At 39.1% G+C, this 25,920-nt stretch overlaps 1 protein-coding gene across 1 annotated transcript in view; it reads right to left on the reverse strand.

The window, feature by feature from the left end:
- TACR3 (tachykinin receptor 3) overlaps nucleotides 1-16,772 on the reverse strand; it is a 76,239-nt gene extending 59,467 nt beyond the window's left edge. The window contains exon 1 of the mRNA XM_043438618.1: nucleotides 15,659-16,772. Within this exon, the coding sequence (XP_043294553.1) occupies nucleotides 15,659-16,203 (545 nt within the window). The 5' untranslated portion in view covers nucleotides 16,204-16,772. The remainder of the gene's footprint in view (nucleotides 1-15,658) is intronic.
- Between the last annotated feature and the right edge of the window lie 9,148 nt (nucleotides 16,773-25,920).

Below are 25,920 nucleotides of genomic sequence, written 5' to 3' on the forward strand. Positions count from 1 at the left end.
AATATGATAGTTACATATTAAGCTGTAGAGTTATTTAAATGTTTCATTTTTATTTAAATAGTAACTACTCATAACAAATTTACTAGGAGAAATTTTCTATACTTTTGTAAAATAACTTTAAAAATGTTTCTAGATATATTCCCAGTAGTGGGATTTCTGGGCCATATGATAGTTCTATTTTTTATTTTTTTAAGGAACCTCCAGACTGTTCTCCATAGTGACAGTATCAATTTACATTCCCACCAACAGTGCAAGAGGGTTTCATTTTCTCCACATCCTCTCCAGCATTTATTGTTTGTAGACTTTTTGATGATGGCCAGGATGGGGTTGGGGTGGAAGGGAGGAACAAGAAGTAGCTGATGTATGTATACATATAGCTAATTCACTGTGTTGTACAACATTGTAAAGCAACTATACCCCAATTAAAAAAAATACCAGTGTTTCACAAATAAAGGTGATCACCATGTGAAAAAAAAAATGCTTCTACATTTCTGTATTCTTCTGCTCTAACACTATAAAAATGCTTTCCCCTGCTATGTGTTCTCATAGTTACCATAGACTCTCTCTATTATTCATTTACTCCATACAGATGAGCTGATTATATAGTATTTTAGAAGGTGATACAGATACATGTGGCAAAGAAAAATTTAAAGCAATGAAAACAACACAGTGCCCAAGGTCCAGAGTAGTACAGGTAATGAACAATGTGGTTGTCTGGAGGAAGAGTGTTTCACACAGAGTGTAAGATCCTGAGGCAGAAACATGCTTAGTATATTGATGTAACAGAGGACTCTAGAGATGGTGGAGCAGAGCTGTGACATGGTGAGTAGTTGGAGATGAGATCAGAGAGTAACAAAGGACCGGTTATTATAAAATCTTACAGACCGTTGTAAGAACTTTGATTTCTACCCTGAGAGAACCGAGGAGCCACTGGAGGACTTGCAGAGGGGATAAATGATATGGCTCATTACAGGGTCACTTTGATAGTTGCACTGAGAAAGGGAAACAAGAGCAGAGATAGAGAAAACTGTCCAGTTCAGCTCAGTCGCTCAGTTGTGTCCAACTCTTTGCAACCCCATGGACTACAGCACGCCAGGCTTCCCTGTTCATCACCAATTCCCAGAGCTTGCTCAAACTCATGTCCATCAAGTTAGCGATGCCATCCAACCATCATCCTCTGAGAAAACTCTTAGGTGAAACCATATTGACTTGGACTAGGGAGGCAACTGCAGACATCTTAAGGAGTGATTAGATTCCATGTATATTTTGTTTTTTTTTTTTTCTTTTCTTTTTTTTTTTTTACTCACCTATGATTTATTTATTTATTTATTTATTTTTTATTTTTTAATTTTTTTATTAGTTGGAGGCTAATTACTTCACAACATTTCAGTGGGTTTTGTCATACATTGATATGAATCAGCCATAGATTTACACGTATTCCCCATCCCGATCCCCCCTCCCACCTCCCTCTCCACCCGATTCCTCTGGGTCTTCCCAGTGCACCAGGCCCGAGCACCTGTCTCATGCATCCCACCTGGGCTGGTGATCTGTTTCACCATAGATAGTATACATGCTGTTCTTTTGAAATATCCCACCCTCACATTCTCCCACAGAGTTCAAAAGTCTGTTCTGTATTTCTGTGTCTCTTTTTCTGTTTTGCATATAGGGTTATCGTATTTTGAAAGTAAAAGTGAATAGATTTCCTAATTGATTAGACACAGAATATGAAAGAAGAGATGAGCTGAGAATACTTCCAAGAGTTCTGACCTGAGGTTTAGATTGTGACCTCAAAAGATTGTAGGACGAGTAAGTTTTGGAGGAATATGGGGAACTCAGTTTGGAGCATGTAAATTCTGAGATGATTATTAAACATTCAAATGATGAAGGCCAATAGATTGCTGGATTTAGGACTATGGAATACAGCCAAGGAGTTCAGTGGAGATATTAATTATAGTTTCATTAGAATAGGGGACATGTCCATCTTGTTTATTCCAGTGTGCCTTCTTTCTATACAGTGTTAATACTTACAAGGTACTTAAGAAATAACTTCTGAGTGAGTGACTACAAGTTTAGTGATTTGTGTGCTGGTAAATGTTTAACCACAGGCTCTCTAAAGAAAAAATAAACAGAGCAAAACAAAATTCATGATTTCTAGCATTTGCAGATTTCTTTGGTGCAAGTATTCCTACTATGATTTCAGGCTACCAAAGTAACATCACTGACAGCAGAGTTGAGAAGAAATATGCACAGTTGATTCCCTCGAACAAGTAATAAAGCAGCTCCAGAACAAAACTGAGCCCTTTGTTGCTTAGTGATATAATCAGATACATATTTTCCTTACTTACAGGTATGGAAAAATATACATAATCTTGACACTTGGGCAGATTTGAAGGTAAAGAAATTTGTAGATGATAATACATATGAGCTCAAAATCAAGGACTTGAGCAAATATTTAAAAACCTTTGTCATATACCAGACTGAATAATAGAAATACTGAGCTAATTTATCCCTGTACCTTTAGGCAGTCTTCTAAATTACTCCACACAAATGTGATATCTTTGCATAATTCCTGAGAAAAAAAATTCAATTTACAAATTAATCCATTGTAATATTAACAGTACTCTCTTGCCAGAGTGTCTTCATGATTTCTAAGTTAGCCAAAAAGTATGTTAAAAATGTTGCCATAAAACTTTTATCAATAAAATATCTATACAAAGTTTAATCAAGTCATTTTCTTCTTGAGTCCAAACTCTTTGGCTTGACTCTTTCAGAGTCAGTATTAGGTTTTTAAACATTATTTACTTATTTAATATTTAAAAAATTTTATTGTGATCAAATATACCAAACATAAAATTTACTAGATAACTAAATCTAGGTGTACAGTTCAATAACACATTCACATTGTTGTGCAACCATCAGCAACATACATCTTCAGGACTTTAATTAACACTGTATTTTGTTTCATGTAAAAGGAGCACATTTTGTTGTAGATAATTAGAAAAGGAAAAGTAGGAAAGAAAATAAAATTACCCAAAGTCTCACCATTCAGAGCAAATCAAATCTACATCTACCTTATTGTACTATAGAATTAAATTAGACTGTTAAATCCATTGTCTAACAATTCCTCAGATCCTGCTAAGTCTAAAATGGCTTTCAGATTCTGACTGTATGATGAAGTTGTGGGGCTGCAAATCCCAGATGTATGTTTTACAGCATCTATTTAATGTACCAGTGAGCAAGCCTTAATTAGAATGGTTTATTCCCAGAGCAATGAAGCATAGGGAAGTAGGACAATCCCTCGTCCTGGACACATAGTTTAGAGCTGAGCCCCAGGAAGAGACAGTTGCAGGTAGAAGATGAAGGAACACTGGTCATTAAGAAATTGTTAATGGAGCGAAGCTTAGGGAAAAGATAATTTCTCTGAATTCTATATGGAACACAAATAGACATCACAAAAATATCAGGCAGAGGGCAGTTTGTAACTTAAGACTTTTGCAGGTTTGGCTGCAATATGTCGAAAACAGCCACTGGGAAAGGGCATGGCTTATTCCAGACACGCTATTATGCTCTGTACCAAAGTGTTGACATTGCTTTTTCTTTGTTGTTTCTCTCTCTCTCTCTCTCTCTCTGGCCAGGGCAGAGTAGGGAGGATGGAAATGTTAAAGACTACTGATAAACTGTTATCAGACCTTTCTAGGGATTCTTTGAAATAACTGGAGACTAGTTGTCCTTGAAATAACTAGCAAAAAATGGTTTATAAGTAAAGGTTATGGGCTAAAAAGTGTTGGATATGTTAATGTTAGCACATCTTTATATATGTGCCTAGAGACTTGATAGAATTGATGTTATATTCAAATGTAATTTCTAATTTTCTAGGTAAAATTTGATTTTTAAATCCTTCAACATTTATTTGCTCACTTCTTTTTGTTGGGGGGTTTAGCTGTTTTCAGTTCTTTGAATTTTGATTTGAAAAATATTTTTGAACCTGTTGGAAAATTGCACCCCTGAGAGACTGTTGACAATACATATCTAACTACTAGATTAAATCATATAAAATAATGACATTTTAAGAAATAATAATTGGCAGTTACATATGGTTCAATCTAAAAGCATGTGTAAAAATGTCATATTTACTACAAGATAGCAATACCTGTAAATTTTAATGGAAAAAGGTTGTATCTCATCACTTTATTTTTATTTGATTACTTTTATGATTATTTTATTCAGTAGTCTGGATTGTGAGCTTACCATGTGCCAGCTATTATGATATACATAAGGATACAATAGGGCTAGTTCAGTTCAATGTTCAGTCATTTCCAACTTTTTGCGACACCATGAATCACAGCAGGCCAGGCCTCCCTGTCCATCACCAACTTCCGGAGATTACCCAAACTCATGTCCATTGAGTCAGTGATGCCATCCAGCCATCTCATCCTCTGTCGTCCCCTTCTCCTCCTGCCACCAATCCCTCCCAGCATCAGGGTCTTTTCCAATGAGTCAACTTTTCCCATGGGGTGGCCAAAGTATTGGAGTTTCAGCTTCAGCATCAGTCCTTCCAATGAACACCCAGGACTGATCTCCTTCAGGATAGACTAGTTGGATCTCCTTGCAGTCCAAGGGACTCTCAAGAGTCTTCTCCAACACCACAGTTCAAAAGCATCAATTTTTCGGTGCTCAGCTTTCTTCACAGTCCAACTCTCACATCCATACATGACCACTGGAAAAACCATAGCCTTGACCAGATGGACCTTTGTTGGCAAAGTAATGTCTCTGCTTTTTAATATGCTATCTAGGTTGGTCATAACTTTCTTTCCAAGGAGTAAGCATCTTTTAATTTCATGGCTGCAATCACCATCTGCAGTGATTTTGGAGCCCCCAAAATAAAGTCTGGCTCTGTTTCCACTGTTTCCCCATCTATTTCACATAAAGTGATGGGACTAGACACCATGATCTTAGTTTTCTGATTGTTGAGCTTTAAGACAACTTTTTCACTCTCCTCTTTTACTTTCATCAAGAGGCTTTTTAGTTCCTCTTCACTTTCTGCCAAAAGGGTGGTGTCATCTGCATATCTGAGGTTATTTATATTTCTCCTGGTCATATTGATTCCAGCTTGTGCTTCTTCTAGCCCAGTGTTTCTCACAATGTACTCTGGATATAAGTTAAATAAGCAGGGTGACAATATACAGCCTTGATGTACTCCTTTTCCTATTTGGAACCAGTCTGTTGTTCCATGTCCAGTTCTAACTGTTGCTTCCTGACCTGCATATAGGTTTCTCAAGAGGCAGGTCAGGTGGTCTGGTATTCCCATCTCTTTCAGAATTTTCCACAGTTTATTGTGATCCACATAGTCAAAGGCTTTGGCATAGTCAATAAAGCAGAAATAGATGTTTTTCTGGAACTCTCTTGCTTTTTCGATGATCTGGTGGATGCTGGCAATTTGATCTCTGGTTCCTCTGCCTTTTCTAAAACCAGCTTGAACATCTGGAAGTTCACGGTTTATGTGTTGCTGAAGCCTGGCTTGGAGAATTTTGAGCATTACTTTACTAGCATGTGAGATGACTGCAATTGTGCGGTAGTTTGAACATTCTTTGGCATTGCCTTTCTTTGGGATTGGAATGAAAACTGACCTTTTCCAGTCCTGTGGCCACTGCTGAGTTTTCCAAATTTGCTGGCATATTGAGTGGAGCACTTTCACAGCATCATCTTTCAGGATTTGAAATAGCTCAACTGGAATTCCATCACCTCCACTAGCTTTGTTCACAGTGATGCTTTCTAAGGCCCACTTGACTTTACATTCCAGGATGTCTGGCTCTAGGTGAGTGATCACACCATCGTGATTATCTGGGTCATGAAGATCTTTTTGTACAGTTCTTCTGTGTATTCTTGCCACCTTTTCTTAATATCTTCTGCTTCTGTTAGGTCCATACCATTTTTGTCCTTTATCAAACCCATCTTTGCATGAAATGTTCCCTTGGTATCTCTAATTTTCTTGAAGAGATCGCTAGTCTTTCCCATTCTGTTGTTTTCCTCTATTTCTTTGCATTGATCGCTGAGGAAGGCTTTCTTATTTCTCCTTGCTATTCTTTGGAACTCTGCATTCAAATGGGAATATCTTTCCTTTTCTCCTTTGCTTTTCACTTCTCTTCTTCTCACAGCTCTTTGTAAGGCCTCCTCAGATAGCCATTTTGCCTTTTGCATTTCTTTTCCATGGGGATGGTCTTGATCCCTGTCTCCTGTACAAAGTTACGAACCTCCGTCCATAGTTCATCAGGTACTGTGTCTATCAGATCTAGTCCCTTAAATCTATTTCTCACTTCCACTGTATAATCATAAGGGATTTGATTTAGGTTATACCTGAATGGTCTATTTTCTTCAATTTAAGTCTGAATTTGGCAATAAGGAGTTCATGATCTGAGCCACAGTCAGCTCAGCACAGAATAAATAAATGTATTAACCCTGTATGGGCTTGTTAAGGCTTTTGGACTATTAAATAAAACATATTAAATTACTTCCTTAAGGTTTCCAGGTAAAAAACAATGACTGTCACTTAAAAAACCTTTAAATATATATTTTTTTGTTATGTAGTGTTATTGTTTTTTTTCCCCATTTATTTTTATTAGTTGGAGGCTTTTTACTTTACAATATTATAGTGGTTTTTGCCATACATTGACATGAATCAGCCATGGATTTGCATTATTTCCCTTCCTGATCCCCCCTCCCACCTCCCTCTCCATCTGATCCCTCTGGGTCTTCATAGTGCACCAGCCCCGAGCACTTGTCTCATGCATCCAACCTGGACTGGTGATCTGTTTCACCCTTGATAACATACATGTTTCGATGCTGTTCTCTCAGAACATCCCACCTTCGCCTTCTCCCACAGAGTCCAAAAGTCTGTTCTGTACATCTGTGTCTCTTTTTCTGTGTCTCGTTTTGCATATAGGGTTATCATTACCATCTTTCTAAATTCCATATATATGCGTTAGTGTACTGTATTGGTCTTTATCTCTCTGGCTTACTTCACTTTGTATAAGGGGCTCCAGTTTCATCCATCTCATTAGAACTGATTCAAATGAATTCTTTTTAATGGCTGAGTAATATTCCATTGTGTATATGTACCACAGCTTCCTTATCCATTCGTCTGCTGATGGGCATCTAGGTTGCTTCCAAGTCCTGGCTATTATAAACAGTGCTGCGATGAACATTGGGGTGCACGTGTCTCTTTCAGATCTGGTTTCCTCAGTGTGTATGCCCAGAAGTGGGATTGCTGGGTCATATGGCAGTTCTAATTCCAGTTTTTTAAGAAATCTCCACACTGTTTTCCATAGTGGCTGTACTAGTTTGCACTCCCACCAACAGTGTAAGAGGGTTCCCTTTTCTCCACACCCTCTCCAGATTTATTGCTTGTAGACTTTTGGATAGCAGCCATCCTGACTGGCGTGTAATGGTACCTCATTGTGGTTTTGATTTGCATTTCTCTAATAATGAGTGATGTTGAGCATCTTTTCATGTGTTTGTTAGCCATCTGTATGTCTTCTTTGGAGAAATGTCTGTTTAGTTCTTTGGCCCATTTTTTGATTGGGTCATTTATTTTTCTGGAATTGAGCTGCAGGAGTTGCTTGTATATTTTTGAGATTAATCCTTTGTCTGTTGCTTCATTTGCTATTATTTTCTCCCAATCTGAGGGCTGTCTTTTCACCTTGCTTATAGTTTCCTTTGTTGTGCAAAAGTTTTTAAGTTTCATTAGGTCCCATTTGTTTAGTTTTGCTTTTATTTCCAATATTCTGGGAGGTGGGTCATAGAGGATCCTGCTGTGATTTATGTCGGAGAGTGTTTTGCCTATGTTCTCCTCTAGGAGTTTTATAGTTTCTGGCCTTACAGGCCAGAAGGGAATGGCAGGACATACTTAAGTATACTTAAGTAATGAAAGAGAATAACCTACAACCTAGATTACTGTACCCAGCAAGGATCTCACTCAGATATGAAGGAGAATTCAAAAGCTTCACAGACAAGCAAAAGCTGAGGGAATTCACTACCACCAAACCAGCTCTTCAACAAATGCTAAAGGATCTTCTCTAGACAGGAAACACAGAAAGGTTGTATAAATGCGAACCCAAAACAACAAAGTAAATGTCAACGGGACCATACCTATCAATAATTACCTTAAATGTAAATGGGTTGAATGTCCCAACCAAAAGACAAAGACTGGCTGAATGGATAGAAAAGCAAGACCCCTATATATGCTGTCTACAAGTGACCCACCTCAAAACAAGAGACACATACAGACTGAAAGTGAAGGGCTGGAAAAAATATTTCACGCAAACAGAGAGCAAAAGAAAGCAGGAGTCGCAATATTCACATCAGATAAAATAGACTTTAAAATAAAGGATGTGAAAAAAGACAAGAAGGACACTACATAATGATCAACAGATCAATCCAAGACGAAGATATAACAATTATAAACATATATGCACCCAACATAGGAGCACCGCAATATGTAAGGCAAACGCTAACGAGTATGAAAGAGGAAATTAATAGTAACACAATAATAGTGGGAGACTTTAATACCCCACTCACAACTATGGATAGATCAACTAAACAGAAAATTAACAAGGAAACACAAACCTTAAATGACACAATGGACCAGCTAGACCTAATTGATATCTATAGGACATTTCACCCCAAAACAATCAACTTCACCTTTTTCTCAAGTGCACACGGAACCTTCTCCAGAATAGATCACATCCTGGGCCATAAATCTGGGTCTTGGAAAATTCAAAAAAATTGAAATCATTCCAGTCATCTTTTCTGACCACAGTGCAGTAAGATTAGATCTCAATTACAGGAAAAAAATTGTTAAAAATTCAAACATATGGAAGCTAAATAACACGCTTCTGAATAACCAACAAATCATAGAAGAAATCAAAAAAGAAATCAAAATATGCATAGAAATGAATGAAAATGAAAACACAACAACCCAAAACCTATGGGACACTGTAAAAGCAGTGCTAAGGGGAAGGTTCATAGCATTACAGGCTTACCTCAAGAAACAAGAAAAAAGCCAAATAAATAACCTAACTCTACACCTAAAGCAATTAGAGAAGGAAGAAATGAAGAACCCCAGGGTTAGTAGAAGGAAAGAAATCTTAAAAATTAGGGCAGAAATAAATGCAAAAGAAACTAAAGAGACCATAGCAAAAATCAACAAAGCTAAAAGCTGGTTTTTTGAAAAATAAACAAAATTGACAAACCATTAGCAAGACTCATTAAGAAACAAAGGAGAAGAACCAAATTAACAAAATTAGAAATGAAAATGGAGAGATCAGAACAGACAACACTTAAATACAAAGGATCATAAGAGACTACTACCAGCAGCTCTATGCCAATAAAATGGACAACTTGGAAGAAATGGACAAATTCTTAGAAAAGTATAACTTTCCAAAACTGAACCAGGAAAGAAATAGAAGATCTTAACAGACCCCAGCACAAGCAAGGAAATCGAAACTGTTAATCATAAATCTTCCAGCAAACAAAAGCCCAGGACCAGATGGCTTCACAGCTGAATTCTACCAAAAATTTAGAGAGAGCTAACACCTATCTTACTCAAACTCTTCCAGAAAATTGCAGAAGAAGGTAAACTTCCAAACTCATTCTATGAGGCCACCATCACCCTAATTCCAAAACCAGACAAAGATGCCACAAAAAAAGAAAACTACAGGCCAATATCACTGATGAACATAGATGCAAAAATCCTTAACAAAATTCTAGCAAACAGACTCCAACAACATATTAAAAAAATCATACATCATGACCAAGTGGGCTTTATCCTAGGAATGCAAGGATTCTTTAATATCCGCAAATCAATCAATGTAATACACCACATTAACAAATTGAAAGATAAAAATCATATGATTATCTCAATAGATGCAGAGAAAGCCTTTGACAAAATTCAATACTCATTTATGATTAAAACTCTCCAGAAAGCAGGAATAGAAGGAACATATCTCAACATGATAAAAGCTTATATGACAAACCCACAGCAAGCATTACCCTCAATGGTGAAAAATTGAAAGCATTTCCCCTGAAATCAGGAACAAGACAAGGGTGCCCACTCTCACCACTACTATTTAACATAGTTTTGGAAGTTGTGACCACAGCAATCAGAGCAGAAAAAGAAGTAAAAGGAATCCAGATAGGAAAAGAAGAAGTGAAACTCTCACTGTTTGCAGATGACATGATCCTCTACATAGAAAACCCTAAAGACTCTTCCAGAAAATTACTAGAGCTAATCAATGAATATAGTAAAGTTGCAGGATATAAAATTAACCACAGAAATCCCTTGTATTCCTATACACTAACAATGAGAAAACAGAAAGAAAAATTAAGGAAACAATACCATTCACCATTGCAACAAAAAGAATAAAATACTTAGGAGTATATCTACCTAAAGAAAAAAATCTTTAAATATTTTAATTAATACTGGACTCTATGCTCTGAAATTTTCCTTTACTGTATATTAATAAGGGCTTCCCTCACAGCTCAGTTGGTAAAGAATCTGCCCGCAAAGCAGGAGACCCAGGTTCAATCCCTGGGTCAGGAAGATCCCCTGGAGAAGGAAATGGCAACCCACTTCAGTATTCTTGCCTGGAGAATCCCATGGACAGAGGAGCCTAGCAGGCTAAAGTCCATGGGGTCATAAGAGTCGGACATGACTTAGCGACTAAACCACGTATATTAATAAGCCTCCCTAGAGTTTCTAATTTAACTTAAAAATGTGCTTAGAAAATGGAAGAAAATATTTTCTAATGTCCCTATATATCAAGTGGTATATACCATATACTTAGATAATATTTCTATTATATTAACTGTTCTATTAATAATTCTCTAACATCTGCATTCTCAATTAAAACATAGGTAAATATATGTGAGATGTTTTATATATACATGTAACATATATAGCATGCTGCTGCTGCTGCTAAGTCACGTCAGTCGTGTCCGACTCTGTACGACCCCATAGACGGCAGCCCACCAGGCTCCCGTCCCTGGGATTCTCCAGGCAAGGACACTGGAGTGGGTTGCCATGTCCTTCTCCCGTGCATGAAAGTGCAAAGCGGAAGTGAAGTCGCTCAGTCGTGTCCAACTCCCAGCGACCCCATGGACTGCAGCCTACCAGGCTCCTCAGTCCATGGGATTTTCCAGGCAAGAGTACTGGAGTGGGTTGCCGCTGCCTTCCCTGATATATAGCATAGAGAAGTGCTAAGTTTTAATATTAACCTGCAGTTATCACAACTACTTAGGAGTCATAAGAAAGTGTAGAGGTTAAGAACAGTAGGGGTCCTGGAGTGGACTGCAGTGGTTTGAAGTGCTACTGCGTGATCCTGTGAGAGCTGAACATCTTTCAGATAAATGTTGTGTTCAAATGTTACATTTCAAAATGGCAAACTTGGGAAGGATAGTGGAGAGAAACAGTGACTCTTCGTTGGCACTAATTCCACTGTGTGTGTGTGTGTGTGTGTGTGTGTGTAAAGATGGTGAAGTAGCCTTATAGACAAGAAGGAACTGTGTAGAACTTAAAGATGATGTTTTGGTATATAGAACATATATAAGATTTGCAAGAATTTCTAACAAAGCAAATGAATAGGATGTTTCAGGATAAGATCAGAACCTGTGAGCTCACATTCAAATCTTTAGTAGAATTATTAATTACATTAAAAATGTGAAGTTAGAAATCAAGCAATTCTTCCAGTGCAGAATGAGTGCAAAACACATAAAGGAAAACACAGTGTTTTTATTCAAAATATGTGACTGTTGGTTTGAGGTTTTCCATGTGTAAAATACAAATGTTCATTAGGGAGGATCTGCAATCCTTTTCAGGTCTAAGATTTCTGAGGTCAGAGGAGGTTCTAAGCATTTTGCTACAGCTGAAGCAAAGCCATAAATGCCTGGGTCAAAGCTGAAGTAGTTTTAAACCTCAGAAGATCTTTTTGATTTTAGGCCGAGGGACACAAGGGCTTCCAGGTGACACTAGTGGTAAAGAATCCATCTGCCAATGCAGAGACACAGAGATGCAGGTTGGATCCCCGGATTGGGAAGATCCCCTGGAGTAGGAAACGGAAGCCCACTCCAGTATTCTTGACTGGAAAATCCCATGGACAGAGGAGCATTCAGGCTACAGTCCATGGGGTCACAAAGAGTCAGACACGACTGAGCACACACACATGGAGAGGGACACAGTGAGTTCAATACACTTTTCATTTAGGCTGGGAGGGCACAATTCAGTTTATATTAAATGGGAATAGAGGGGCTTCCCAGGTAACAGTAGTGGTAAAGAACACACCTGCCCATGCAGGAGACATAAGAGACATGGGTTCGATCCCCGGGTTGGAAAGATCCCCTGGAGGAGAGCATGGCAACCCACTCCAGTTTTCTTGCCTGGAGAATCCCATGGACTGAGGAGCCTGGTGGGCTATAGTCCATAGGGTCACAAAGAGTCAGACAGGACTGAAGCAAATTAGCACAACACAGCACATGGGAAATTATACTCAATATCTTGTAATAACCTATAATGGAATGTAACCTAAGATAAAAATGGGAATAGAAAACACTCACAATTCAATAAGCCAAGTGTTGCTATCACAATCTAAATGATGTAATCCTTTATCAATTAAGACCTAATTAGGGCTTTTGTAATTTTATGGTTATTTCAATAAAGCATTAATTATATTGGGAACTAAAATTTCTTCAAGCATATACTGTTCACTTTTCTATATGGGACAGGGAGTCCATACAGCCATAACCAGAGACACATGACTCGCCTGAACTTTCTAGGAGGGGTTGAGCTTGCCAACTTCAATCAATAAAATGCAAATGCCACAGGACTAGTATACTCAGTTCATGTTTGGTAAGACACCAATGCAGATAGATTCTGTTGACTGGTAAACTATTGAGAATTCTAATAACTGTTATATTTGTATACCCTCAGGTTTGTAAAAATTATGTCTGTAATTTTTTTTATCCAACTATGTGCTCAAATGAAAGCAATTTTTAACTTAACGATTCTGAAAAGATTTTCAATATCTGAACTGAATATGCCTCAGATTTTGTTGCAAATTGTATGATCCTAAATTTTGAGTAGTTTTGGTAATTGAATAATGTTTTCTAGTAAGGAAAGAGTAAAGTATAAGTAGTAAAGCATTCATTGATTTCAAACCAGTGAATGTGATGAAATAGCATTACATTATCAATTAGAATAACTCCAATGTTATTTCAGATTTTGCATAAATATTGGTAGAAAGTAACTGGGAAAATGACCTTTTTTTCCCCTCATGTACTTGAAACACTAAATTTTTTTCCCCTCACAGACTTCACACACTAAATTTTCATCAAATTTCATAACGCATCATTAACATTTTAAGAACATTGTGAGAATCTTATAACCTGATATGCTAATGCCTCTCCTCCAGATTAGAGCAAAGAATAAATCAAACCATACAAAACTAAAGACAGATGCCCAAACCAAAGAAACATTCCTTTCTATCTCAATGGAGCAAGATTAGAGGTGGTTCCACTTGTTTTCCAACTTGGAACTGACTTTGTTTCTTCTTTGTACTCACTTTTGTGCCTACAAAAATGAAGGAGTGAGATATTCGAAAACTAGAGATAGAGGGGAAGAGAAGACTGGCAGTTCCAGAGGCTTTAAAAAGTGTGGTTTTGTGCTCACATATCCTAGTCAGTGGTAACTAACCACTGCTCCTTCAATTTAACCCCAGGGGCCTGGCATTTGAAAACTGTTTCTAAAGCTTTATGCCTTCAGTACCTTCAATTTCAAAACAATAAACCCAGATGATGGACTGATGGAAAAAAGCAATTCTTTTTTCTTATTTTTTCTCATAATGGTGACTTAATGTAGTAAGAATTAATATTAAGCTCCATGTTATTTTCTTTTTTTTTTTTTTTTTTTAAGCTCCATGTTATTTTCAAACACGTTTGTTAATATAGAAAAAAGTATTCTTTCCTTTTCATGGATGAGAACATTGATACTTGAAATTAAAGTCACTTCACCTCCCCCATCCCCATCAACCCCATGGAAACTGCCAATCACAAAATGGAGACTAAAACTGACTGTTGTGGTTCATTTTTAGCATAATATTGAATTAAAGTGTAACCATCAATAATGGGGCTTCCCTGATAGCTCGGTTGGTAGAGAATCTGCCTGCAATGCAGGAGACCCTGGTTCAATTCCTGGGTGGGGAAGATCTGCTGGAGAAGGGATACGCTACCCACACCAGTATTCTTGGGCTTCCCTTGTGGCTCAGCTGGTAAAGAATCTGCTTGCAATGCGGAAGACCTGGGTTCAATCCCTGGGTTGGGAAGACCCCTAGAGAAGGGAAAGGCTACCCACTCCAGTGTTCTGGCCTGGAGAATTCCATAGACTGTGTAGCCCATGGGGTCTTTAAGAGTTGGACCTGATTAAGTGACTTTCACTTTTGCTTTCATTAGTAACAGGTAGATATTTACCATTGTCTTAACACAGTCTGCGTTGTCCATAATATTCCATATGGGGAAGCAAACACACACTGAAATTTCATAAAATGGATTATAAGAACAAATATTGGATGTCTCTCCAGCTTCTTATAATTGCTTAAGAATCCCGGGATTCCCAGAGTAGATGGGGGAACATTCTAAAAGATTATCTTTAAACAGTTATCAAGTGGCATGCCTTATTGCCAAACAACTTAGTCTTTGGGCTTTTTCTTGCCTATCATCTGAATGAATCAGGTACCATCTTCCAGGCATAGAGTTTACCTAGCTCATGGTCTCCACAGATTATTGGAAGTGAAAGATAACCTGAAGAACTGGAGAAACTGCTGGCTGATAGCAATCATTTTGAGGGAGCTTGTTGCCACTGATGGATCCTCCATAACTGGGAGACCAAAGCAGTGTTGGCCCTGGGGCAAGGATCGGGTACAGGATGGATGGCATGAGAATCAGCAAACCAGAGAGAGGAGGTGGGTAGCATTCATTTTTCTGACGGAATAGTGACTGACAGAGAGGACGAAGCCCCAAAAGTACAATTTAAAGGTAACAATTTTTGTGGCAATTGTTTGCAGCCATTTGAGAAAATGCACTAGCATTAAGTGTTTTTAGTTGAGTTTGTCCTACTTGGAATGACAGGTTTTCCCATCTCTTTCATTCACCTTCTTCATTCCCTCTAGATGACCTCAAAGGGGATTAGGGGTTTAGGGTGGGAGTGGGGAGGCCCTAAGAACAGAACAAGTTCAGCCACTGATGGACCCATTTGTAAATGGGTTCATCATCATCAGTGTTAGTCACTCAATCGTGTCCGACTCTGTGACCCCATGGACTGTAGCCCTCCAGGCTCCTCTGTCAATGGAATTTTCCAGGCAAGAATATGGGAATGGGTTGCCATTTCCTTCTCCTGGGGATCTTCCCAACCCCGGAATCGAACCTGGGTCTCCTGCATTGCAGGCAGATTATTTATTTTCTGAGCCACCCAGGTTAGTGACCTCCTTTAAGAACTTTCACCTAATCTCTTTCGTTTCATCAGATCCCTTTTGTCACCATTTCCTTTTAACCTTATCCCACTGCCCGGCTTCTCTGTTTGCCTCCTCCTCCTCCTTCCTCCCGGTATTCTCCTCACCTGTCCACCGAAATGGCTGTCATAGAGTAGATGCTGGCGAACACCGCTGTGATAGGAAAGAAGTTCTGGAAGCGACAGTAGTTGGCGCCGAAGTACCACTCGCTGTGCAGCGCATAGATGAAGTTGACCAAGGTGTTGAAGGCGGCCATGGAGGCGTCGGAGAAAGCCAGGTTCACGAGGAAGCAGTTGGTGACGGTCCTCATGCGCTTGTGGGCCAGGATGATCCAGATGACGATGAGATTCCCGAAGACGGCCACGGCCACCACCACGCCGTAGGCGAGGGACCAGAGCGCGATGCGCCAGGACGGCTGCACGAACTGGTTGGTGATGTTAGACCGGGACTGCGAAGGCGCGGGGGAGGCCGCCGCCAGACCCAGCGGGGAGAAGGACGCGGAAAGATTGCCGGCTCGGACGAGCAGTTGCAGCCACTCAGTCTCAGCCTCTCCCGCGGCTGCCCCAGTCTCGAGCGCGGCGCTCAGGTTCCCGGTGTCCGCGCCGGCCATTCCCCGGTCGGTCCAGTTCGCGGCTACGGGGAGCGAGGCCATAGCGATGGGTGTGCCACCTGAGTCCCCTCGCTCACCCACCGTCAGCCCGGCCCGTCTCCCGCGAAGTTCTTCTCTGCCTCCCTGTCGCTTCGCTGCTGAGCGGACTTCAGCCCCGCCCCGAATCGAGATGGAGAAGGTACCACAGCCCTTGCTGGTTAAGGGATGCTTTGACCCTGCAAATGATAGGGAGAAAGCAGGCGCTTTCTCCAGAAGCGACTTTGAGCATCTATTGAGCAGGAAGGATGAGACAGTCTGAAAAAAGTGATGTTAGGGACTGGCGCCAGCGGAGACCCTCCGGGAATCACTCCTGCGGGAGTTTCCCGGGCACCAGCTGAAGCGCTGAGGCTCAGAAGCCGCTGCGAGCTTTATAGTCTCTTACAGGGCTCTGCTTCGGTGACGTTGTGGGGGCCGCGGAGCTGACAACCCCTTCCTTCTAGGAAGACGACTGCGCTCCTTTCCTCCACCCCCGCCCTCTGGGTTTCATTCATTCGCTACTCGCTGGAGCTTGGCGGGTTGACAGGCTCAAGGAAGGGCTGCACTTTCTCATCTGTAATTAAAATCTCCACAAGATTGTCTTTCGTCTTTTAACTTCAAGATATTTTGCTGAGGTCCCTGCTTTCAGTTGTATTGTGGACTCTTATTTTCTAAACCAATTAAACCATTCACCCCTAAGGCATAGTCAAGGTCCCAGAAGATTTTCTGGCAAGATCGCCTGTGGGTGCAGTTAGCTGAGGAATGTGAGCCCCAAGAACCGGTCGCTTTGTTCCACTGGTTTTTGGAATTTCACTCGAATTTCTGCTTGTGTGTTTCTGTTCTCCCTTCTCAGATCCCGTTGCTTTTCCGCCTTCCCAAATCTACCCATTCCCTCTCTCCCTGTAATCTCTATCACCAGAAATTTGTCCCCTCCTCTCTCCTAACCCCCAGGCAGAAGGAGACTTTGGTCTTTCCCAGAGGGTTCTTCTCAGGTTGGAATGCCGTAACATGCTGAAGTTAAATCAGAAATATCGAGATGTAGGTTTTCTTGAAACACAAGGGCAAGACTTAACTTTCGTCATTTCTCTGGGATGAATGTATCCCATGAACAGTCTACGTAAGTACACAGGGCTATAGAGTTTTGAACATTTGGAGCCTTGGCTTTCAGGGCCTGATCATGTGGACATGCTAATGAAAATAAGACAGTAACCTTAATTTCACGGGCAGGCCTGACTCCTGAGCTTTGGTTGAGAGCAGGTGAGCTGGAGTCTGTGCTTAGGTGGATCTCACCAGCCATTTATCAGGATGTTCCAGAGCCTTTTATTAGTCTCTTTTATTAGTCTCTTGTGGTAGAAGGGATTTAGGGCTACACGTATTTTAGCAATCTCCCCAAAACACTTGAAATCTTCCCTCCCCCCGCACTTAAGCTCTTTCCCCTCCCCCCACTTGAGCTCTTTGTGTCTTGATTTCCTCACTTGAAAGTGAAGATTTTTTTTAAAATCTAAATTTCAGGGTGAACATGGGGATGATAACAGCCTTTCAACAACACCAAGCAGGAGAGAGACCTAAATAAATGGTAGTGCCCGTCTCTCTTGTTACAATATGCATTACATCCAAACATTTTCAGGTAAGATGTATTGGAGAGCAAGTTTGATTTGCTTCAAGAGAACATAGCTTGTAATTTGTGAACACTATTCTTTAGTGTAAGTACCTATTCCTTAAAAACCCTAATTATTGCATATGTGGACTTAGGGTGATGCATAATATTTTCTTTCTTACAGTTTTTATGACAAAAAGTTAGTGCGTAGAAATAAATGTGAGGCACCCTGTTAATAATTCTATGGACACAACCCTGCTTCAAAATAAATGCATGCTGAAAAAGATAATTATCAAAGGTTATTATTTTCTGTTTCTTCCCAGAAAGACCTGAAAAACATGTGATAAATCATAAGTTAACAGATACCACACTTCCTGCTAATTAATTCTAAATTAAATTGTTTTGTTTTGAAAGGCAAATTACTTCTTTCTGTCAATTTGCCATCTTGGAATTACTTAAGTTAAAATGAAAGTCTTCCTTCTCTAATGAAATTAAGGAAGAATTTTTTTTTAAGTTCTTTTGTATGACACACACCATTTATCAAGATTATGAAATGGGCCACGTTGTGGTTTGGTAATTATAACTTTAAATATTTGATCAAAATATGCATAAAAATTTACTTATTTGTGTAAAAATCTATTCAGTTTGCACTACTGTTTTACTTATCTATAAGTGTTAGTTGCTTCAGTCATGTCCAAATCTTTGCGACCCCATGGACTGTAGCCTGCCAGGCATCTCTGTCCATGGGCTTTCCCAGGCAAGAATACTGGATTGGGTTACCATTTCCTTCTCCAGTTACTTATCCATACAGATCATAAATCTGTAATTTTGTCCTCATTGTACTTACACATTAGTAGAAGTGATATAACAGAAAATGATTGGCAGTGGAATTAGGAGAACATACAATAAAAGGCATTTTAAAAGTTGTTTTCTTTCAGAAGAAGAGAGGGATCCAGGTCATAGCTTTCCTTTTAGATCTGCCTTACATAGAAAGACTTTGTGTCCCAGTAGAGTAGTTATTGTTCATGCATTGCTTCAATCATTCCTTCAATGTGTATTGAGTGTACTTCTTTCCAGAAGCTATACCAAATACTAGGGATATAGAAGTAAACAACTAGATACGAACCCTGTCTTCCCAGAACCTGCAGTCTAGTAGTATTTTTGACACTGCAGTGAGAATTATGAGTAATAGAATAGGAAGGCACAGAGAAAAATGGAACTATGTCACTAAGTAGGTGGATGTTGTACCCATCGGGTTCTTTTAACTTTGCTTAAAACTTTTCTTTGTGAGGATAAAGTGAAGTGCTAAAATAAAGATAGACTTAGCGTAAGCTTATGCCTTGAAAAATTAAGGAGGAGGTTTTCCGACTAAGAGAATTTGTTGAATAATCTGGCCATCATAGCTCCAGAATCTGAATCCTGCTCTTATCTGAGCCCACTCTGCTGATTTCCTAATTCTTCCTCATCCTCTTCCTCTTACCTTAAGAACTCCTAAAGTCTTAGCCTTGAACTACCAAGGAAAGAGGCAAAGAGGCCAAGATACACCTTCTAACACCCTAGAAGGTGACTTAGAGAGGTATTCAGTACTCCCACGGCTAGAACCTGGAAGTACGTTTGAGTATGCGCTTATGCAAATATCTGAGGATCCTGGCAAGTAAGCCAAGCCTGGTACCCTAGGAGACATTAATAGGTTTTAGATTTAGTGTGTAAATCTTGGTTTGATGGAATAAATGTAATACAAATTATGATCATTTATGTGAGTGCTTATAATTTGTTCCTAATAACCAAGAAATGTTTGCCTATTTTACTGTGCATAATAGATTACATTTTTCCAAATTTTATTTACTCTCCATATTTTTACTTATAATACATACTGGTGATGTGCCCCATTAATTTGCTAACAATTTATATTAATAGAATGGATCCTGGCCATGTATTATTTTTTTCCTCTCTTACAACTCAAGGAAAAAATATGGCATATTTCATGCTTATATTTTTATTTTCAACAGGCCTCCCTAAAATAAACTTTTCAGGATAGAATTTCAGGTACTGTTGCTTGCTAACAAGGAGTTATTTTCAGAAAGGAAAGGTTGTCAAATTTCCAGATTTCTGTCTCTGACAATAATCTGTTTGACAGTTCTCCAGAACTTTTAGCTTCAATATGTTCATTATTTCCCATTATGTTGAGATATTCTTTTTCATTAGCATCATTTCCTGATAAGCCTACTCTTTGACTCCCACTTTATTGGTTTCCCATTATTATTTCATTGTACCTGCTTTGCAGTTACACTTGGTCATTTCCACCCTCTGAGTTTTGGGCTGCTAAAATCAGACTGCTCAGTATTGCTGGCAACCCACCAGTTAATCAAAAATAGATCATCTCCAGTTAATTGTGTAGACAGCTACTCAGCAATATTTGCTGTCTACCAGTCACCCTTTCCATGTAGGTCTATGATCAGTTCCCAGCCACTCTTCAATTCTCTTTCTTCTCCATCTTCCTCTTTTTGTTTAACAAATTATGTTGTTTCCAAAGTATCTGACAAAAGAATTTCACATTTCTGTGTGTTCCATCCATCTTTTAGGAATTTCTTCTTGTCTCTGTGAAAGTGGTTTATCTTCTTTCATCTGTGCTATGTGTTCTTTCAACAATTCCTATCCTCTTTCTCTCGAACACTTACTTTTCTCTAAGATTGAGGCATGTCTAAGAATCTGTATTAAACAGCCCTTTTCCTGACTACATTCCATTTTGGTTACCACTGTTCTCTCTCTTCTTTTGTTTCTAGATGAAATTTTTAAACAAAATATCTAAATTTAATATTTCCACTTCCCCACTCACAGTATCTTTAGGTATGAAAATACTTAATACTGTTGTGTCGGTGTTTAGTCCTATCAGTTACCTGCACATTAAACAAGTTTTCACTTTCCATCCTTAACTTTCTTGATCTCTCTGTAGCATGAGCATTTGACATTTGCATTAGTCTCTTGGGGCTGTCATAACACATTACCACAAACAGAATGGCCTATGACAGCACTTATTTTCTCACAGTTGGGGAGGTTAGAAATCTGCAATCAGGATGTGAACAAGGTCTTTTTTTTCTTCTGGAAGCTCTGAGGGAGAATATGTTCCATGTCTCTCTCCTAGTATCTGTTGGTTGCTGTCAATCTTCAGTGTTTCTGGCTTTGTAGATATATTACTCCAATATCTCCCTGTCATCACATGATAAACTTGTGTGTCTTTACATCACATCCCTATATGTTGTTCTGTATCCAAATTATTCTTTTCTCATAAAGACATTATTCATTGGCTTAAGGGCAACCCTAAGCCAGCATACCTCATCTTAACTTGCTTACATCTGCAAAGACCCTATTTCTAAACAATGTCTTCACCTGTATAACTATATTCATTTTAACCCAACATGCCCCAAAGTTTTACCTATTCCAATGTCAAGTCCAAAATCTTATTAAATATTAACTCAAAAAGCTCCAAATCTTATTATTATCAGAAATGCATAAGATTCTGTGTATAGTCTGTCATGCAGCAAAATTCCTCTCCATTTATGGATCTTTGAAACTAGAAAGTAAGTTATCTGTTCTTAAGATATAGTGGTGGGGCTTCCATAGTGGCTCAGTGGTCAAGAGTCTGCCTGCCAATGAGATGGGTTTGATCTCTGGTCTGGGAAGAATCCACAAGCTACGAATCAGTTGCCACTGTGCCACAACTACTGAGTCTGTGCTGTCGAGCCCAAGAGTCGCAACTACTGAGCCCACACGCCACAACTACTGAAGCCCATGTGCCTAGAGCCTGTGCCCTGCAACAAGAGAGAAGCCACTGCAACGAGAAGCCTGTGCACCACCATTACAGAATAGTCCTGGTTACCACAACTAGAAAAGACTCATGCGGCAATGAAGACCAGTACGGCCCCAAATAAATAATTATTCAAAAAATACAATGGCAGGCATGCAATAGGCATTCCCCTCTGAAAAGGGAGATAATGGAGGAAATTGAGGAATCACAGTTTTAAAGAAAACTGACAATCAAGCAAGGCAAAATCCATTAGATATAAGGCATGAAGATTACTTTCTGTTGCTTGATTCTCTGTCCTCTGGGTCTGCAGATTCCATCAGTCCTTGCTTCTGGGTCAACCAAGGCCCTATTTGTTCCTGCCTTGGGCTCTTAGTGGTAGTCCTGCCATTTTAGCTTGAGGTTGTCCCATCCTGCTGGCCCAAGGAGGGGGTAGCCCTATCCTCTAGAAATGAGGAGGTGTGATTCTGCTGACCACTCAACCAGCAGGATGGTTGAGTTGATGTTTCTTTCCTTTTCTGGAAAGACAACACACATTTACAGTCTAGTATCTCTACTAGTTTATTTCTTGTTTCCTACCAACAGAATTCCAAAAGTCCAAATGCCCTTCTTCATTTCATTCTGTCTGTCTCTGCTTCAGTCCAAGATGGCAGTGTTTCTGCTAAGATGATTGTTTGGATCCGTCACATGCCTAATCTTTCCAAAAGTTTGTCCAGCGCGCTCTTGGTGTTTTCTCCAGAGCATGGCATTCTCATCTTTTACCACATGGACAGGCTGGGGATTTCATAAACTTTCTCGTTTTCTAGCTCCTTGTTGATTAGCAGTGCCTTCTCCAAGCTCACACTTGCATTTTATTACAGGTAGCAAGTAGAAACCAAGCCTGAACTTCCATGCTTTGCTTGGAAATCTCCTCAGATAAATATCCAAGTTTGTCACAGTTACAAGTTCTACTCTCCACTCAAAAGCAAATCTCCATTCAGCCAAGCTTGTAACAAACATAACAAACCGGAAACTTTCTTCCAGTTTCCAGGAACCTATTCCTTATTTTCTTCTGAGATCTCATCAGAATCACCTTGTGCAATCATATTTCTTTTCTTCTTCTTCTTCTTCTTTTTTTTTTTTTTTTTTTTACCATTTTTAAAGTCTTTACTGAATTTGTTACAATATTGTTTCTATTTTTGTGTTTATGTTTTTTGGCCAAGAGGCATGTGGGATCTTAGCTTCCAGACCAGGGATTGAAATGCCCCCTATATTGGAGGATGGAGTAGTAACTACTGGACCATCAAGGAAGTCTCTCCAACCATATTTCTAGCAGTCTCTTCAAAGCAATGTAGGTTTTTACTACCATATACCTCAATATTTCCTGAAGAAGGGAATGGCAGCCCACTCCAGTATTCTTGCCTAGAGAATTCCATGGACAGAGGAGCCTGGCGGGCTATAGTTCATAGAGTTGCAGACACGACTGAATGACTAACACACACACACACACACACACACACACACACACGTCCCTCAAAATTCTTCCAGCCTCTATCTATCACCCAATTTCAAAGCCCCAGTCCAGGTTGGATGCATGAGATAAGTGCTCGGGGCTGGTGCATTGGGATGACCCAGAGGGATGGGATGGGGAGGGAGGTTGGAGGGGGCTTCAGGATGGGGAACACATGTAAATCCATGGCTGATTCATGTCAGTGTATGGCAAAAACCACTACAATATTGTAAAGTAATTAGCCTCCAACTAATAAAAGTAATTGGGAAAAAAATAAAATATTTTAAAAATATTTTAAATTTCACATTGTAAAAAATATTTTTTACAGCTGCACCCCACCTTCTCACAATGTAACCTAAAGCATTATTATTAATTTCTTCATTCTTAACTTCCTCTCCCTCTATGAGGCTGTGGAACAGCTATCTGCTGCTTTCTCCTTCCTCCCTACATCCAAACAATATTTAAAGGCTTTACTTCCTCTGACTACCATTTATTTTTGGTGTTTTCAAAGATTACTGGTTTTATTCTTTGTTTGTATTTCTCTGTATACTCTCCCTGAGATATCTAACTTATGCAAATACAAGTCTTTGCTGCCATTAGTCAGGGTGTCTACCAAATCTACTTTTCCATGCTCGTATACTCAGCTACCTACTGGACATTTCCTTTCAGATGTTCTACAATCACTTCAGACTCTTCAGTACCCAAATTGAACTCACCTTTAAGGCCTTAAACCTGTTCTTTCCATTTTTCCCATGTTGATAAGGAAATGAATCTGGCTGAATTTAATTTTTCAAAGTACAAACTAGGAAATTATTCTAGATTTCTTTGCATTTGTCTTTCTCCCCTTATTCCACAAATCCAATCACTTACTGACTCCAGTATAATAGATTCAGCATTCTTAGGAGTTCTTACATCCATGGAATAATAGAGATTGAAAGACTGAATGTATCCACTGGTGGATTCCTACTTTCAATCTTATTATTTCTTCTGTGGATTCTGTGACAGACTCATAATGGATAACTCTAGTGAATGGATCACTGCTGATTTTAGTTAACACTCTTCCTGTCAACTATTTTTTACAATGGTTTAGAGAGATCTTTCTAAACATAAAGTAGATCAATCATTTCCCTGCCAAAAATCTTTCAGTGGCAAGCAACAAGACTCTTTATTATTGGGATCCTGTTTGCTTCTTCACCTTCACCTTTTACTTCTCCCTTGCACGGTTCTTCTCTTTATCTAAAAGTACTGGCAATTCTTCCAACGTATCTTATTCTTTTACACATCATGTTTTCCCAGTCCTGGTCTCTCCCCTTGGAATATTTCCTCCATTTCTGTACTTTGTCACCTATTCTTTAGATTTCATTTTGATTATTTTGAAGAGGCTTCCTTCAAAATAAGACTGCCTATGGTGGAGGCAGTCTACCATATTATCCTTGTTTATGTCATTAGCTTGCCTTTTTTCACTGCTGCTGCTAAGTCACTTCAGTCGTGTCCGACTCTGTGCGACCCCATAGACAGCAGTCCACCAGGTTCCCCCGTCCCTGGGATTCTCCAGGCAAGAATACTGGAGTGGGTTGCCATTTCCTTCTCCATATTACCATATTATCCTTGTTTATATCATTAGCTTGCCTTTTTTCACAGTATCCTGTAATTACTGATTTACCTGGATGTCTTCCCAACTAAACTATGAGACATTCAAGAGCCAAGTATGAACTTTATTCAGCAGGCTAGCTTAGAACCTATAACAAGTATATGTGAATGGAATACCAATGCTGAACAGGCCAGTTCTTTCTATAAATAATATGAAAGTAACAACCCTAAATTGGACATTGAATTATTTAAGAGCACATTTGACTTCTAAAAATGTGACCTTTCAGAAATAAAGTTTTATTTTATTGGGTTTGTTAAGGTGAAATTTATTTTGTATTGAAAATGGTAATTTTAGAAGTTAATTTGGGTAGTAAATGATGTTAGGAAGAAATAATTGTTTATTCAGGAAGATACACTGTGACATTTTACATAAGAAATGATACACTGGCCTTTTCCCCTTATCCGAGACCTTGAGGTTAATACTGTCTGCCATTATTAGTATATTTATAGAAGATCTTATTAGATTTTATTTTTATAGTAAGTTCATAATTGTCTCAAGATATATATTCATGTGTGCTTAATCAAATGGCATAGTTTTATGAATTCATTCAGTTTACATGCACACACACAGGGTATTCAAATACCACATTCATTCCTTGTAACAAAATATCATATCCGCAAAATTGTAGTTTTTGTCCCCTTTTCATATAAAATATATTGAAAATGAGAATTTTCTTCTGAGTAAGTTCACTAGAAACATTGAAATATTTGATTATATATAAAATACTGAAATATTGTCTGCCGCTGCTGCTGCTAAGTCGCTTCAGTCGTGTCTGACCCTGTGCAACCCCATAGACGGCAGCCCACCAGGCTTTGCCATCCCTGGGATTCTCCAGGCAAGAACACTGGAGTGGGTTGCCATTTCCTTCTCCAATGCATGAAAGTGAAAAGTGAAAGTGAAGTCACTCAGTCGTGTCCAACTCTTAGTGACCCCATTGACGGTAGCCCACCAGGCTCCTCCACCCATGGGATTTTCCAGGCAAGAGTACTGGAGTGGGGTGCCATTGCCTTCTCCGGAAATATCCTCTAATAGCATATTAATAAAAATAAATAATGTGTGACTAAAATTACTGATTCAATTTATCATTGTTACTGGTAACATCACCAATTCTTATGTATATTTACCCTGTCAAATTTCAGGCAAAGAAATGCAATACAGATATGTATAGTTTACATTTCAAGGAATAAATTTGAGAAGACTTTGGC

This window comes from Cervus canadensis, chromosome 19, assembly GCF_019320065.1.
Source record: "Cervus canadensis isolate Bull #8, Minnesota chromosome 19, ASM1932006v1, whole genome shotgun sequence".
NCBI classification, from domain to species: Eukaryota; Metazoa; Chordata; class Mammalia; order Artiodactyla; family Cervidae; genus Cervus; species Cervus canadensis.